We start from the raw sequence: 18357 nt of genomic DNA, 5'->3' as shown, positions 1-18357 counted from the left end.
TAAGCTCTTCTAAATGAGATTCTTTGGAAAAATTTCATTTGTGTTCTGTGTGTTCAGTGTCTTTTGACACTTCAACAAGGAATGAGTTACCATTTGAGTAATGTTTCTTAATAAACTTCTTCTACATGCTGTTTTATTTTTGTCTAAGTATGACCACACTATTTTATTTTGTAATCTTAAAAAAAAAATCCCAACAAGTTTTCTGCCAATTACACAGATAATCAATTTTTCCATCCATTCTGGTGATATCCAGTAGTGACAGAATTCAAATTATTCATAAAACTCACCTTTAAGTTATGAAGGCCATCTGTCAGATCGAACAGTAATCAATCACTGCAGTGTTATGCTGTGTCCATTAAGGGCAATTACCAGACATGACATGAATGTGTTTATACCCAGTCACATTAGGCTTCAGCCCCTGGCCACAAAGAGGACCAGGCGTAAATCACTGCAGTGTCTTGGTAAGAATAGCAGAAGCAGGTGGATGCTATCTTGATGTAACATGAGCTCGCCCACCTACAGCTCATTCTTCTTTCCGTGCGTAGGCAACACGGCAGTGTGTGAGAGGCGCCGAGAATGACAATGCCACCTTGACCACAGTTTAATTTTAGACACAGTGACCTGGTAACAAGAGGCTTAGTGTGTTAACTTAACGCCTTTGTTTTGGGTCTCTGAGTTAACTTAACGCCTTTGTTTTGGGACTCTGAGTTAACAGTGGCACGCCTGCCTACTCCTCTCTTAGTCTGCTAATTCCTTTAGCATTTAATTCTGGCCGTAGTCCAAAGATACTTCAGATTGTTGATGAAGAAATCGTGCACCAGGGACAAGTGGTTGTAACTCATTTGAACGGAGTGCTATCTTGTTGGGGTCAAACAGCCTCAGTGCACTTGAGATATCTGGCCATGACTCTTCCCCTTAGAGTCTGAAGAGGCCGAATATCTGAGGCCATGTTTACCCTGGCCTGATTTACAAACGTTGTTTTAATGTTATGGCAGCTATGGCAGCTCAGCTGTGAATACGGGCAGCCTTTAAAGGAGCTTGGCCAAAGAGACAGACATGCAGTGAAGAGTGATCAGCACGAGTGGAGTGTGTAGAGACCTGCCTGGCCCAGCAAGAAGGCACAATAGCAAAGGATTTGAATGGTCATCCAGTTTATTCCAGTGCAAAACTCATTTACATGAATGAGGAACATCATACGTATGACAACATATATGACAACAACATACTGATAAGATTGCTCTAAAGGGATATTTGTACTTATGCACATTTTGTGATGACATGACACCCACAGTTGCTAAGCTAGCTGGATCCACAGGCACACACTCTACAGGCACACACTCACATTCCTCAGTCTATGAATCTTTCATAGACAATTTTCTTCCAATATGTAATGTTTAGTAGTCTTGCAATCAAATCAGCAATGTCACGCAATATATGCTAACATGACAGAAATTAAAACTCCAATCCACATAAAACATACAAAAGATGTTAAGTAAGAAACTATTATCAGACAATCAGACTGTAATAATTTCAGCTCGTTGTGCAGTAAGTCCTTCTACGGTTGTACAGTGACATTTGTACAAATGTTTGCTCAATGTTTGCTTAATGTTTGCTCAATGCTTTTGGAGACACTGGTTTTGTCCGACCTGCTACTGCCCACCTGCGTCGAACAGCTTCTTCCTGCCCTCCATGCCAGACATGGCCTCCACGTTCTTACGCCAGTCAGTCACCTCCTCTTTCTGTGGAAGGAAAGCTCAAGTAAAACAAGGTCACTCCGTAGTGACATGCTCAGATCAAATTCTTTGGGTCACTATTGCAGTCAAAATACACAGTTTTTCATAACGTTTTTATTCCTTTTTCACATGAGTAGACAATAGGACAGTAATGGTAGCAAATGGCATCTATCCAAAGCCTCGCCTTCTCCTCCTCTTTCTTCACGGTCTTCAGATTGGCCTTAAAGTCCACCGACTCCTTGACCTTGGCTCCAAACAGAGCCCCTAGCATGGCGTCGGCTGAGATCTTCACTCTCTTCAACGCCGGCCTCTTCATTTTACCCTTCAGCTCAAAGATCTTATGGGCCAGGTTCTCAATCTGTGGTCAGCACAGGTCAGTGTTACTCTATATTTGACCACTAAGCAAAATACAACAGAATATCATTTGAATTTTCAAATCCAAACCTTGCTACTTATGTTGCTAATTTAAAAAGTAATGACATGACTTGTTCATCAGGCACCTCTTTTTCATTTTTGGAAACTTTGAGATTAAGGTCGTATCGTTCTTCATCGACCACGTCAGTCTTCTGGTGCATCTCTTTACACAGGTTCTGGAGGATGCAAATTCAGGAAGTAAGTGCACTTTGCACCGCACATGTTGACAGACTTGTCAGTACAAACCTCCACACCAACAGACTGGACACACAGACAGACAGAGAGAGACGGATACGGTTGGCACGTGGGCGGCCATGTTGATTAATGTCGTGGTGTGTTCTATATTCCGCTGGCCGTGCATGCCGTGCCTTGTGGGAGTGGTCATAGCTGACATGGTCAGAACATACCTGCAGGTCCTGCACAGACAGACCTGACAGTTTGAGTGGCGGGAGTCTCTCATTCAGCGTGTTCTCTCGCTCTCGTTTCTTCTCCTCTTTCTCAGCAGCCAGCATAGAAGTACCTTTCTTCAGAATTTGGATCTGGCACAGAATGACACGACTGAAGCAACTCAGTAGCCTTCACATGAACAGGGCTACAGTAAAATCTAATTTGTGGCCAGACAGATTTAATTAGCATATGCAGTTAGCATACACTTTTTTATTAACAAACCAAAACCAATCAGAAGCCTCTATGTGACAACAAGATATAGGCACTGGTCTGATTAACTTTTGACATTTAGTTAGCTTATTGTACTCATTCAGACAACACATGTTGTGTGTAAAGGCTAGGTGGTCAACCCACACACACAGTGGTCAACCTACACACACACTACCTTTAGAAACAGCCTGCGCGAGGCTGAAATCTTGGACTTGGGTTTCGGCTGACAAATAAAGCAGGGATATGAATTAATATTACATAGATCAAACATGATGCTACATATTTATCTGTTTATTTATGACTTACCATTCTGAAGGCATGTGAAAAAAGGAAGTACAAATAAATTAAATAAATGAAGTGCATTAGTGCGACAGGAAATGCAATAGGAATGTATGATTAATATTTGCTATTGACAAGAAGCATCAATCACACTAAAAATACTCACGCCTCAGACATGTTGGCTTATTGCGAATGGTCTAAAAACATCAAGAGAACACATCAGTTGAATATGCCCAGCAACACCAATAAAGTTGTCCCCAAAGGTTCTCAAATAAATGACCATCATAAATACTATGGCCACAAACTGATCATAAATACTATGGCCACAAACTGATCAACCAAGTTATGTGTTTCATGTGTTTCATGTAGCCGCTGACCTGGCTGTATCTAACTGGCAAATCATCTAATTGCCATTGCCAAGCAGCAATGATTTATTTACTTGTTTTGAAAAGGTTATTATCATCCAAATACCTGCTGTCTACGTTATGTACGCGCACAGACTCGGTGCCAGTTCAATAAAACTTACCTGTTTCTCCTGCAGATGAATCACGAAGTGCAGAGGGTCTGACAGTGACAGTGGGCAGGAAACCCCCGGTGAAATGTTATTGCCCCTGGCCCTGAGATCGTTATTGCCCCTGGCCCTGAGATCGCATCTGAGTGGTTAACTAAAATAGATCCCTGGATTCTGACGTTTGATATGACCCAGAGCAGCGCAACACAGGTGCACGCAACCTTCATGGCCGGCTGCCCAGCCCACCGGCCCATTGTCTCCACCCTTATATGGGAGGAGGGAGCAGGGGGAAGGCACCTTGAGTCTGTATTTTAAGGCAGGGTGGACTCTGTGCCTCCCTGTCACTCATGGAAGATGGTGTCATGGTGTCCTCTGAGTGTGCTTGTCATGCCAAATGAACATGTGACAACTGGTATTATTAACCTGAAATTAAGCTGAAAACTGCCATAAGAGACGGACTGGGGAATGGGTATGCATTGAATGCTCTAACTGACTGAAGGGTCATTTAATGAAGGAATGAATGAGGGTTTTGAGGTTTTTCAATTTACGCGATCATTCATATCTACCACTATAGTGAAACTTGAAAATATTTAGCTGAAAACATGCTTTAGACTATGTCTCGGTTTGTATAGCATGCAACTATTAAACAAAATCCTCACTCGTTAACCTAACAACATAGTGTGGCTTTAATGACGACCCCCTGGGTGGCACCAGCATATTGAGAGACACACACAGTTCAGAAGAGTGAAGTGCAAATGTTCAAATAAACAATAAAACAGTTTGATGATTAATGCAGCACGTTTAATTGTGGAATGCCATTAACAGAGTAATTTCTCATTTGGTGACATTAACAATTTAGTGATACATCTCTGTCAGCAGCAAATCAATGAAGTCCTCTCACAGAGTTCTGCTCGCTAAGAGCTTCTCTCAGATGTTAGCAGTTACAACCTACAGGTTTCCATAAAATGTAATCGTCTTGTTAAACATGTTAATCATCCATCGTCTTGTTAAACATGTTTCAGTCTGACAAAGTGAACAATCTCCTCTGCACACTGCAGGCTTACAAAATATTGAAAGTACAGTATCTACAATCAAACTTCTCATAGTGTCATATATAGTGTCATATTTGCTTCACTATGCTGTCTTAGAATACCAGCAAATTTGTACAAAAAAAGAATGGGAAACATCAGAACAGGGCAGACATTTCCCATGACGTTATCAGGTTGTGCATTTCTTCTGTTGTGTCTTTTGGCGTTTTTGGCATACCTCATTATTACTGGTTCCAAAATGGGTTTGTACTTGTACGAGACGGGATGAGTGCTGTTTGCTTATTCCTGATGCTTTAGAAGAATACTGTAGGTGTCCCTCTCTTCCAAACAGCCAACCTTGTTACTGTCCAGCGTCGAACAGCTTCTTCCTGCCCTCCATGCCAGACATGGCCTCCACATTCTTACGCCAGTCAGTCACTTCCTCTTTCTGTGAAAAGGGAATCAGATTCAATTAGAGCTTTTCAGTGTATAAAACAATATATTAATTCCATGTTTCTTTATGGTATTTAATGATTGCTTAAGACCAGCCTTTAAAGTAACATGATGTAGGAATTCCTTACAGGGTTCTGCCACTACACACAACTACATGCTGCTACCCGCAGCCATGTCAGAGTCTACAGTACATTTTCCTTTTTCTCCAAAATGAGTTTGCAGCCGTTATTTTAAGCCAAAATAACTAATGTGTTGCTTTATAGGGATGGGGCTCTCAGTGGGGTCAAAAAACAATGCTAATTGGTGCAGTATTGAGCTAGCAAGTTTCCAGTACATCAGCATTGGCTAAGCGGCTATACTCCACAGTGGTGTGTGATGCATGTTGTCAAACATCAAAGTAGACCACTCTTTTGACTAGGCTCAAAGTCCCAAAGAGTAGTTCCTCCGTCATTGCTGGCGTTAGCTCAATGCTAACGTGTTCTAACTCAATGCTGCACCAATGCTAACATGTTCTAGCTCAATGCTGCACCAATGCTAACGTGTTCAAGCTCAATGCTGCACCTATCGTGTTCTAGCTCAATGCTTTTGCCCCTAAAAATAGGGCCAAGGTTAAAAAAATGCTAGACTTTTCACATGATCACATGACCACTGCTGTATGTTGTGTCTCCACTCATACCATCCATAGGCTACTGTGCCTATACATGCACGCATATCTGCAAATACATACCATATAAATGCTTATGCATACACATGTACAGATGTAATGACACATCTGTCTCTACTCTATAGGATCTAGTTCAGTGACTCTCTTACCTTCTCCTCCTCCTTCTTGACCGTCTTCAGGTTGGCCTTGAAGTCAGACTTGGCGGTGAGTTTGGACTCAGTCAAGGCCCCCAGCATGGCATCTGTGGATTTCTTCACCCTCTTGAGTTTGGTTCGGTTCATGCTGGTACCCTTCAACTCCTCAATCTTCTTCACCAGGTTCTCGATCTGTCCAAGACATCATTCATCAGGCACTTCTCCTTTGGAAGTGAAAATGTGAGCCTATATGTAGCCTGTTGCACAAAAGAAATTAAGGATGCAAAACTGGCATTTGTTGTTGTACATTCATTGTCTTGTAGGGTGTCCAATGAATGATTCAAAGCCATCAGAGCCTTGATATATTGTGGAATTCAATCCAAAGAGGATCTAGTTATTATAATTCAAGCCTGTGGGTAAAGTTACAGAGCATGTTGGCACAGTATCTAGTTTATGGATGGCAGGTACATGACCTTCTGTGACGGCTTCTAAAAAAAATTCTAAACATTCACACAGTGAAATAAGCATTTGTCATCCCACTTACCAAATAACTGCACTGTGATTGGGTAAGAATGTTCTTGTAATAGTAATTATATTTGCAAATATTACTAAATGCTGAGTACAGTAGAGAGGAAACTGAAATGTGAATACCTCCTTTTCATTTTTCACCACCTTAACTTCTATGTCATACCGTGCTTCATCTACGGTATCGCACTTGCGATGGAGATCTTTACAAAGGTCCTGCAAAGAGCAAATGCACAGTCCAGTCTTTAACAGATTACATGTGAATATGCCGTGTCGTGTACACATGTACAGTGAAAAGGCCAGAGGCCGTCGTGTTGACCATTGGGGACACAGCAGGTCATGCGTAGTGTTTGCATTGGGGACACAGTGCTTACAGCAGTGGGGTATACTACGAAGCACGTTAGACATATCTAGGCTATGTAGACATATCGAGGCTTCACAAAGCCTTGACTCAGGGGAATACGTTAAGTGATACTACCACAGCAGTTATGTGATATATTTGTCAAACTAGGCTTTCAGTTCAGATCTGTGCGTGTTCTCGGTGTTGGGATGGCGTTGTCAATTGAAGCGTGGAGGCGCACAAGACCGCCTTCTATTTAAAAACAATTACTTCCGCATTCATGAGCGATAGCTTAATCTACACTGCGGTCATTTTTTGTGTCTAACCTATAACATCAAATAAATCAATCAGTTGTTGTATGGTATGCACGTCCATAGTGGGATATTTACACGCACAGCACTATTAAAGCGCATTCCAGATTCAAAATGTTAGCAGAGGCGGAGCTCCACCTGTAAGATATATGACAGAATCCTACACGTGAGATAACCGTTTTTAAGACAATTGATTGGTCAGTGGGCGGTAGATTACACGATTTGAGCAATAACTTAGCACATAACCTCCTCCCGACCAGGTTTGGTTGACAGCATAAGATACCATGGTGATATAGCGACACTAAAACAGATCCACTTTCGTGTCACAGCATAGCCTGGCTTTGAGCGCAACATACCTCGCTAACCCACTAATCGAGATTCGTAGTATACCCCACAGGTCATGCGTAGTGTTTACATGCGTAGTGTTTACATTGCGTAGTGTTTGCATTACCTGCAGCTCCTGCACAGACATCCCCGAGAGTTTGAGTGGCGGCACTCTCTCGTCCAGAGCACTCTCCCTCTCTCGGACCTTCTCATCCCTCTCAGTCAAAAGCATGGACCCAGCCTTTTTCAGCAGCTTGGTCTGGCATGAAGAAAATATGTATATAAGTGTATACAGTATATATAGTGTATATATATATATATATATATATATATATATATATATATATATATATATATATATATATTAGGGCTGTCAATCGATTAAAAAAAATAATGTAATTAATTACATACTCTGTGATTAATTAATCTAAATTAATCGAATATATATAATTTTTGCGGTGAATGTATTTTAAATATTTAAATTCAAATGAATCATTGAATAATCAGCATTAGTGACATTAAAGTTCAAAAACTCTTTTATTATTATTTTCACTGTTCAAATAATGGCCATAAAAATCTATGCTTTGACCTAATATGCTGAGGAAAGAAATTCAAAAGTGCTTCGGGAAGAAGTTTTTTTTTCACATACAAGGCATTTCAGGCCACAAATATAACCTAGGGGACACAATGAAAATAAATTAACACTCCCCTCAATGTCAACACTTGCAGACATTGCGAAGGACTTTATTTTCAACATTTTATTTTTATCAACACCATCAGGCCGTTTTTTTAAAAGTAAATGTTCCAATCAATGATCCAGGCAGCACATTTTCTTCTCTCTCCTTCATTTTACAGTCTATTTTTTACTGACTAGAACATTTCGGGGTCAAAGGTCATAATGGAATCGATTAATCTGCACTAATTTTTTTTAATCAGTTATTTTTTCTCAAATTAATTAATCGAAATTAATCAGTTATTTTGACAGCCCTAATATACAGTATATATATATACACAAGCATGCATGGACCCAGCCTTTTTCAGCAGCTTGGTCTGGCATGAAGAAAAGATGTGGCAGTGGCTTTACTTCACGATAGTTCATAGTGTGGGGCTATTCATTTCTGCTTGTTACTAACCTTCCCTTATGATTTCAGGTGTGAACAGGTGTGTGTGTGTGTGCATGGAAAACATTGACAAAAACGTACCTTCAGCATCAACCGGCGAGTTGCAGAATATTTGGATTTTTTCTAACAGGCACAGAGAAGCTAGAATTAGCTTCATACATCATGTATGCATACATTATGTAAATTATTTTTTAGATAAAGAAAGCTATTATGTAATAAATATTTAACCATGTATTTCATGCAAATGAAATTTGCACTACAGTGTCAACCATACAAAACTGTATAAAAACAATATTGCATTGAATTGGGCAGGTCACTCACCGGCCTGTTGGTGTAAACATAAACAATCAAACAAAACAAATGGAATGTCAATACAACAATAAACAATTAGGCCTACATTTTCCACATTCCAAAAATATAATACATTTTTAACATTCCAAAAATACATAAAAATGGATATTTCTCTTGAATTATTTAAATTATATTTGTACAGTCCCTTACCCTTCAGACATGTTTCCTCTTTTTTATGTTTCCTGAGAAAAGGAAGAGAAAAGGAGGAATACGACCATTTTAATGAAAAGAATTAATGGACGACATGATATCCATTTGAGACAACCCATTAACGACATGATATCCATTTGAGACAACCCATTAACGACATGTTTTCCATTTGAGAACACCCATTAACGACATGATATCCATTTGAGACAACCCATAAGGAAGAAGACGCTTGATTCTTTTTGAAAATATTGCACACAAATCATTTAAGACCCTAGGATATAAAAGGTAGTATATGATGCCATGTCTTTTAAAAGAATAAGTTCGGAATGTGCTTATGTGTTACTGGTCTTCTTCTGCAAATAAACATATGACCTATCAACTGCCTTGTACATGCTAAATTAGATAATGGTACGTCTTGTGTGTTCTTACCCAGTTCTATTAAAACAAATTGCTGTGATGCTTTCCTTACCCAGTTCTATTAGAACACATTGCTGTGATGCTTTCCTATGGCCTAAAGACAGCAGCAGGTGCTGCCTTGACAGGGCATGAATGTTACAAGACCCTGTTCAACAACGCAGGATGTTAAGTGGCTGAGACAAGTAGGCATTGTCCCTTTCTTTCCACATGTCAATGACAAAAGATCTAAATGTAGAACAGCAACTGAAGATAGGCTGTCCTTTAGTGTTTATTACTAGATCTGAGAGTTGAATTTGTAGTTAATGTATATAAAATGCCTGAAGAAACAGTTGTCAAACAACACCATGGATTATTTGATGGAACAGAACAATACATCCTAGTATCTGTGCACATTCATTCTCCTCTCATGTTAACAATTGTTCTACTATAGTTAATTTATCCTACACCAGTAATGTAACTCATTTACCCAGCCACTGAGGATCATGGCGCAGAAGGCATGCGCTTTCATGAAATACATTCTTCCAGGACGTAATTAAGTAAGAATTAAGAATAAGTGCTGAAAACATACTGGCGTGTTGCATACAACTGCCATTTTAAAAGCATGTAATAATATTGTCAAAATGATGCCATGTTATTTACATTTCACAAACGTTTGTTCCCTATGCAGTGAAGGCCCACTAGAGGTAAGTGTTGGCAGGAATCAAAATACTATGCAACCACACGCAGTCCTGTCTTTCATTACAAGAATTCTTTGACGTAAACAAAATTCAGGGATGAGTCACCCTTAGTGGCAGCACAAATGCAGGAGCCCTTTTTTGACAGGAGTACAGATGCACATAAACACCTAATCCCCTTCCATCTGTATAATCAACTTTGACTACCTCTACCTGTCAGCTCATAAAAGCCACGCACAGCAGACTGATGGCTTGAATGATTGATAGGCTGTAAATTCACAATTGACTGGAGTTTTGACATTTTTTGTGGTCTGACACTAAGCCTTTAATCCTATAGGAAATGAGAAGTGGCAGCACTATGCCTTTAATCCTATAGGAAATGAGAAGTGGCAGCACTATGCCTTTAATCATGTAGGAAATGAGAAGTGGCAGCGCTATGCCTGGGACTTACCTTTAACTTGAAGACTTGGGCAGAGTGGAGAGAGGGATAGCGAGAGCTGTGGTGGCGCCGGAGCAGACAAAGTATTTTATGATTTTTGATGAAAGATTTATGATTTCAAACTAACATGTGAATGGCTCGCTAAAATAGAACCCCCGCTACGCCTCTTGCTCCCTCTCGCATGTTCTGCATAGCTTCACAACACCTTCCGACTTGTCCTCTACTTCTAACTCGGCCTGTTATCACAATGTGCATGCACGTACACAGACACACACACACTAACACGTTCATAGAAGTACCCTCACGTGTACTCTGTCTCTGAAAGATTGGCAACATTTGAATGCTTAAAGGCCGTTCATATCTTTGGCCTGCAACTCAGGGGCATATCTCCATTGGCATCCCTCAGCCAATCATCCGCAAGTGAACGAACTGTGGCATATTGGAACACAGCAGTGGTGAGTCAATGGACATGTGCTTATGACCTTAAATTAGCTGTGTGATAATAACCGCAGTCCCGTCCTTTAAAGGACATTAAAGTCAGGAGGGTGATAAGTTAATAATTCCATAGACTCATAGGTGTGTATGACATGTGGCATTACTGCCTTGTCACAGAGTGAAAATATCACTCTGTCAATCAACAGAAATGTCCTGACATCACAATGATCACAACAAGCTAAACTTAAATTGGTTAAAAAAACCTGAAATATTTCCATTTGAGAATCCAAAGAACTCAATGAGCAGTTGTCCTGGGTCAGTTGTCTTAGGGTCAATGGCTTGATGTCTTGATGTTAAACTGATGCTTTGATACATGGCTGAGTGATACCAGATGATTTGCTAATTGCTTGGAATTTCACCATTCTGGGGGCAAGGCCACTTGGCCTTCAGTTGGGCATATTTGGTGGGGGGCACAAAGGCCACATGTCAGGGCACCAAGGCCAAAGTTAACTATACAGTAGGCTATAAAAATGATCGAAGTTGTATTTAGCCCATTCACTGCAGTAGACCTGCATCACTGTAGCCTATGAAACATTACAAAAACATGAAACATGGCATATTACATAGAACTGTAAATCATCTGATCATCTAATAATTACAGATATCTAGGCTATATATAACATTTATTTTATATTTGGCCTGCTGTGAAATCATGTATTGAACAATTTAAACACACTCTGCTTTAAGAAACTCAAATAGCCTAGATCAGTGGTCCCCAAACTACGGCCCGCCACCTCATTTTGGGTGGCCCCCCAAAACATGTCCTCGGTATATACTGTAGCATCTGGCCCGCATGGGAGTACGACATCGTCAAACTATAACTTAACTTCCCCCATGCATTCTCTATGGCGAGTCTTAACAGTACACGTGTAATACTCTTTTTGTCCACTGGTGGTTGTTTTGGCGCTGTTTTGCGTTTGCCATCGAAAACGGAATGAAACGTAGGCCTACCTGCAAACAATGCAAGAGGCTGACTGCATTAGTGCTCAAAGTATTCTAGAAGTGTATCAATTATTTTTTAATAACTAACTAAGTCAAGTCATATTTCTGGGACTTTCTGGGATAATTATTTCTATTTTTTATTCACTCGTTCAAATGTTCATACAAATTCACAAGTTCTCATCAGGGGCCTGTACTACGAAGAGGGGTTTCTGGTTTATCTGGGTAACTTCGAGAGTAACTTGATCACGTGTGGCGTAACTTCCCGATTAACCCATACTACGAAATGTGGATAGGTTTTAACCGAGGTATGCTGCCATGGCAATTTACGCTGCATCTCAAACCTGCTCCGACCAGGTTATGTTCTTGGTTAACCCGAGGTTTCCGTTAACCACACCCTTTATAAGTACCACCCCTCCACTAACAATTTCTCCCGAGACATGTCGGCGTACCTGGATGATCCATACGACATTGGAGCGCAAATCGTGAGGGACTCTCTTCGTAGGGCGAGGGGTTTTAGAGACCGCCAGAAAATATATATAGCCTACCTGGACGGGACGATATTCTCTATGAAGATATATATTGTCAGCCAAGGGAATTCGTTATCTTTGTCAGATGATCTAGGAAGACGTCTCATAGCAATGCCCGTATTTTATGGACATTCATGTATTCAATCGGTGATGCAAGAATACTGTATGTCCGAAAATAAATCAGACATAGGCCTACAGAATGCTGAACATCTGAGCAAGAATAGCCTAAAATAAATCGGACATAGCCTACAGTAGGCCTAATAAATAAAAATCACCATTTTAACAAACTTGTTGAATTGAATGTCACATTACTGTACCCTGCACATAAAGGCTACACATTTCCACAGCACCAGAATCCGACCGAATGCCTCCTTCAACCCCCTCCATAATCGGCCTTCCACTATTGCACTATTCCGCTATGGCCAACTCCTCTGCTACTGTAAAACACGCTGGTGCCTTTCCTCCTACAGTAGTGTTCGAAGACACCTGTTTCTTGTTAGCTGTAAAACAGAGGCCAAGTGAAGGCTATAAGCTAGGCCTACATGTTTTCATAATTAAGAAATATTATTGCAAGCTATAACTATATAAACCTACTATTCTGAATAATGTTTTTGTGTTTCATTTTCACCTGCTGCCATGTGCGTTTGGCAATGGTGTTGCATCTGAAATGTTCACAGGATTAGGCATACACTAAATCAGTCAAGGGGGGCTACTTAAACATTCAATTATCCTTATTACTGTAATCTATATGCCCACTTCTGAATTGGGTTGCATCTGTAGGCCTTTCTATGAACTCAAATTAGGCTATTTAATTATTTCAACTCATTTCAGACATTCCGTAAGCTACTAATCCTCCGTAACACATATTTGAAGAACATGTGGGAATAAAACTTTATTTTTAGGCATTTAGGCTACCCGATCTGCAATACGTTGCCAACAGCCTTGCTTTGCTCACTACCGACGTATTTGATTTTTGTCGTAGAGTGGGTTTTAATTCCTCATAACTTGTCATAATAATTGTGCATTCCTCATCCGTAAAATAAGGTGATCGCGTCATCATTGAAAGTGGTGACTTGCGCTGCAACCCGCCCCTTTTATGTGAACGTGCACGGGTTAACCCCGGCTCAACAAATTAACTTCATAATCAGCGTCGTAGTACCGATTAACACCACTTAAGATAACCAGGTTTTGTCAACCCTGGTTTAACAAAGTAACCCTGGGTTACATCTTGGTAGGTTAAGCTCCCTTCGTAGTACAGGCCCCAGGTGAGTGAAAGTGGTCATTTCAGATGTTTTTGCCTGCACTTCATAAAACTCTCATAGTTTGGGAACTTCAAATTATTTGTAGGATATTGCTTGTTCACAACTTGAGCTGTGTATGCAAATACACAGAGTTCAGAGTTCACACATTTTGGATAAAATACACTTTTGGGACTGTTAAAGTCTTTTTATTAGTATTATTTCATTTGAGCTACATTTTACACTGATATGGCATGATGGCAATATAAACACAGCTAATAATGGTATTAAATTGCAGTAGCCTATGATTAAATGTAATGGAATATTCAACTAAGGTAGACTGCTGTTGTTCACAGCACTAAGCTATTTATGTTTACTTATATACTCCGAATCTCTGGCCCTCTCTTAGAGCCAGGCATAGTGAGCTGGCCCTCGGAAGAAAAAGTTTGGGGACCACTGGCCTACAGATGCATGCTTAGCATTTTGTGATCACTACTTTCACAAACTCTTAGTCAGCTGTCCTCTGATTTACTAACATCTAGGCGATATTTGTAACATTTATTTTGTATTTGGCCCGTTATGAAATCATGTGGAACAATTTAAACACATTGTAAAACTTAAAGCATAAATTTGGAGACATCCATGCATGTCGAAATGTACTGCAAATTCAAAACTGGATTACTCTGGAACGGCTAACTGTACAGGGGACTGCTTTACACCTTTGTGTTCGGTAAGGTCTGCTGTTTTCTATGGTTTGTCATGTGTTAAAAGAAGGGTTCGTGAAGTATTCCACAGAGATTAATGGGTAGGGAGATCATGGACGCATAACCTTCAGTAGAATGTATGATTAAATTGAATTATATTTACTTTTCTTGCTAACCGTTCAACACAGCAATTATCGGCTAACATCGTTTAAAAGCTGAGAAAAAGCTCTTTCATGTGATACTTGTGATGTCTGTGTGATGCATAGGCTACTTCGCGAGTAATTCAACTGAGAATGGGTGAATTTGGACGCACTTTCTTTCTTGCGCTGTCACTTTCTCCACTGCGTAAAATACTAAATTAATTTGCGCTGTGAATGCTTATATTATTTTGACAGGCCACAGGCTAAATAAAAATCGCTATTAGTAGGACGCAAAGCACCGTGCGCCACCGTGGCCTGTAAACCTCTGATTTTCAAAAGGGCCTCACGGCCAACGCAAGGGGCTACGACAGCCATGGCCGTCGTGGCCGCCGTGAAATTCCTACCCTGATTCCTGGTATGTATGAGGCTATAGAACGCACCTATGGCTGTCTACATGCGCCAGATTCAGTCAGTCAAACTTTCATCTTTGTGTGACGCACATCACCTTCATACAAACACTGCATGTATCACTAAATAAAATAATAAACACCATTGTATTAATTAATCGTTTATAATTTCTGCTCTTATACCATTACCTGTTAGGTGCCATGGCTCTTCTGGCCACTAGGGATCGCTGTGGGACACCTGTAGAACACCTGTCATTTTCCTTTGTATTGATTGTGTATTTATTTGTTTGCGTTTAACATGTGCCTTATCTTCTATCATGTGATCCTGCCCCGCCTTCTCATTATGTTTCCCTCCATTTTTGTTCCACTACCACCTGTGGCCATTTGTGTTTGTCATGTGAACAATTAGTCTGGTTATTTAAGCCCTGTTTTTCGTGTGTTAGTCATGGAGTCTTTCTGTTAGGGTCGACTCGGGGATTGAACCCGGGTCGCCGGCTCGGCAGGCTGGCGTGCTACCGCTATGCTACAGTTCAGATGGTTTGAATAGACCAAAGTGCAGAGGTTCCAAAAAGCAGAGGTTCCAAAAAAAAAAAAAAATGAAGATCACTTTTTATTTTCCAAAGCTCAGAAGATCCACAAAACTCAGTAGGCTCAAAAAAGGCAGGTCTGCACTTGGGTCTAATCAAACCATCTGAACTAGCATAACGGTAGCAGGCAGCCTGCCTAGCCGGCGACCTGGGTTCAATCCTCGAGTCAACCCTAACATTACCACTGTTCAATAGGGCAAATATACCAACACTTTCTTCGTTTTGGTTTATTCAAGCTATAGCATGTTCCTTTGCTGTTCATTACAGTGCATGAAAATGCACTGTTCTGTTATCCCAAGTCTTCTTCTTATTATTATTACAGTGCATGAAAATGCACTGTACTGTTCTTCCAAGGCAACAACATCAACAACAACTTCTTATTATTATTCCGCTTACCACTTTTTCCGTACGCAATTTCTCTTGAACAGTTTAACTTAGAAACTTCATTCAAACTTTGTAACGTAGGTCTTCAAACGGACCAAGCTGCTATGTCTTTTCAACTTTTCAACTTTTATACTTTTTAAACTATTAAAGACAAACTTTTTAAAAATCCCCATAGACTTAACATTGCCGACAGACATCATCAATACGGGGTTAAGCAATTAGAATCCTATGGCAGATGTTCAGGCCACCTGGATCAACTGCCAGTCTCAGGCTTTAAGCATACAAACTGGCCTTATTAAGACTACACATCTTGTTCAAGTGCTTCCTTTGCCCAAAACTGTTTCAAAATAAAAGTCCTCACTAAAATAATCCACTGTTAAACAATGTAACCCATTAAACTACTGAACTTTTTACATTCAACTTTTAAACAGTCTACTTTTAAACTATCATTAAACTATCTATCTATTAAACTAGCTGTCTATCAACAACTTTTAAACTATCTACATTCAACTTTTAAACTATACATTCAACTTTTAAACAGTTTACTTTTAAACTATTATTAAACTATCTATTAAACTAGCTGTCTATCAACAACTTTTAACTTGTCATCAACTATGTCACAACTATGAGTCCTACCCACTGTAGTTAGTTAGCATGGTTAGCATAGTTAACATGTTAAAAACAAAACTGCTAAAAATGATTAGCTAAGTTAGCTAAGTAACATGGTTAACATAGTTAGCATGTTAACATTATTAGCATGTTAGTTAGCATAACTGCTAAAAATGATTAGTTAGGTTAGCTAAGTCACATGGTTAGCATAGTTAGCATGTTAACATTGTTAGCATGCTAATTTGCATTGTTAGCATAACTACTAAAATGATTAGCTAGGTTAGCTAAGTCACATAATTAGCATAGTTAGCATGTTAGCATGTTAGTTAGCATAGTTAACATAACTACTAAAAATGATAAGCTAGGTTAGCTAAGTCACATGGTTAACATAGTTAGCATGTTAGCATTGCTAACATAGTTAGCATGTTTAGCAAAACTGCTAGAAAACATTAGTTAAGTTAGCTAAGTAGCATGGTTAACAAAGTTAGCATTGTTAACATAGTTAGCATGTTTATCAAAACTGCTAGAAAACATTAGCTAAGTTAGCTAAGTAGCATGGTTAGCATGTTAGCATTGCTAGCACATGTTATAAAACATTAGCTAAGTAGCATGGTTAGCATAGTTAAAAATCTTAGCATAACTGCTAGCAAACATCAGAGCCATTCCAACTTTCAGTTATCGTCAAATATCTACCTATACACAGCCATTCAACTATTTGAATATCAACATTCATTAAACTGCTAGAAAATGTTAGCTAAGTTAGCTAAGTAGCATGGTTAGCATGTTAGCATTGCTAGCACTGCTATAAAACATTAGCTAAGTAGCATGGTTAGCATAGTTAAAAATCTTAGCATAACTGCTAGCAAACATTAGAGCCATTCCAACTTTCAGTTATCGTCAAATATCTACCTATACACAGCCATTAAACTATTTGAATATCAATATTCATTAAACTTCCAGTCTGTCAACAATTTTTAAACTATTTACCTTCAACTTTTAAACAGTCTACTTTTAAACTATCTATTAAACTAGCTGTCTATCAACAACTTTTAAACTATCTACTGTCTATCAACAACTTTTAAACTATCTACATTCAGCTTTTAAACTGTCTACTTTTAAACTATCAACTTTTATTAAGCTATGGAACCACCATGTCTATCCTAGCATCACCGTAGTAACCATCTCTGTATTATCTGTTTTAACTATACATGATATTTTACATCACAACTTTAGCATTTTCATGCACTGGTAATTCCTTGGAATTGCATTTCTAGTTATTCTTCCCACCAAATTTCTGCGTCTAATTCAGCTTCAACCGTTTAGCATTAGAAACTTCGTTTCAAACTTTTGTAGCGTGGGTCTTGAAAAGGAGACTTGAGGAATGTATTTTTCACTTTTGTAAACTTTATACTTTTTGAGATATTAATAAAAAACTAGAAATGCAATTCCAAGGAATTACCAGTGCATGAAAATGCTTAAGTTGTGATGTAAAATATCATGTATAGTTAAAACAGATAATACAGAGATGGTTACTACGGTGATGCTAGGATAGACATGGTGGTGGCATAGCTTAATAAAAGTTCATAGTTTAAAAGTAGACTGTTTAAAAGCTGAATGTAGATAGTTTAAAAGTTGTTGATAGACAGCTAGTTTAATAGATAGTTTAATGATAGTTTTAAAGTAGACCGTTTAAAAGTTGTTGAAAAAGTTTTAATAAACATGATAACTATGCTAGCAATGCTAACTATGCTAACCATGCTACTTAGCTAACTTAATTAACGTTTTCTAGCAGTTTTGCT

The 18357-nt window shown here is 39.2% G+C and overlaps 2 protein-coding genes across 2 annotated transcripts; both read right to left on the bottom strand.

Annotated features, from left to right (window-relative positions):
* Window positions 1-1134: 1134 nt before the first annotated feature.
* On the bottom strand, window positions 1135-4300 carry tnni4b.2 (troponin I4b, tandem duplicate 2). Its single transcript, XM_048257013.1, has 8 exons — window positions 3610-4300; window positions 3250-3280; window positions 3111-3114; window positions 2980-3027; window positions 2555-2686; window positions 2234-2323; window positions 1918-2091; window positions 1135-1739 (listed from the first exon to the last, which is right to left on the bottom strand). Exons 2-8 carry the CDS (start codon window positions 3258-3260, stop codon window positions 1650-1652), a joined length of 549 nt encoding a protein of 182 aa, XP_048112970.1. The 5' UTR covers window positions 3261-3280; window positions 3610-4300; the 3' UTR covers window positions 1135-1649.
* A 73-nt stretch (window positions 4301-4373) lies between these two features.
* On the bottom strand, window positions 4374-10747 carry LOC125303323 (troponin I, slow skeletal muscle-like). Its single transcript, XM_048257014.1, has 8 exons — window positions 10538-10747; window positions 8996-9027; window positions 8816-8819; window positions 8576-8617; window positions 7501-7632; window positions 6525-6614; window positions 5889-6065; window positions 4374-5070 (listed from the first exon to the last, which is right to left on the bottom strand). The coding sequence occupies exons 2-8, from the start codon at window positions 9004-9006 to the stop codon at window positions 4984-4986; spliced, it is 543 nt and encodes a 180-aa protein (XP_048112971.1). The 5' UTR covers window positions 9007-9027; window positions 10538-10747; the 3' UTR covers window positions 4374-4983.
* Window positions 10748-18357: the final 7610 nt, after the last annotated feature.

Source organism: Alosa alosa, chromosome 11 (assembly GCF_017589495.1).
Source record: "Alosa alosa isolate M-15738 ecotype Scorff River chromosome 11, AALO_Geno_1.1, whole genome shotgun sequence".
Classification (NCBI taxonomy): Eukaryota; Metazoa; Chordata; class Actinopteri; order Clupeiformes; family Clupeidae; genus Alosa; species Alosa alosa.
The sequence above is the reverse complement of the archived record's forward strand: the minus strand, read 5'-3'. Positions and strand labels throughout refer to the sequence as shown.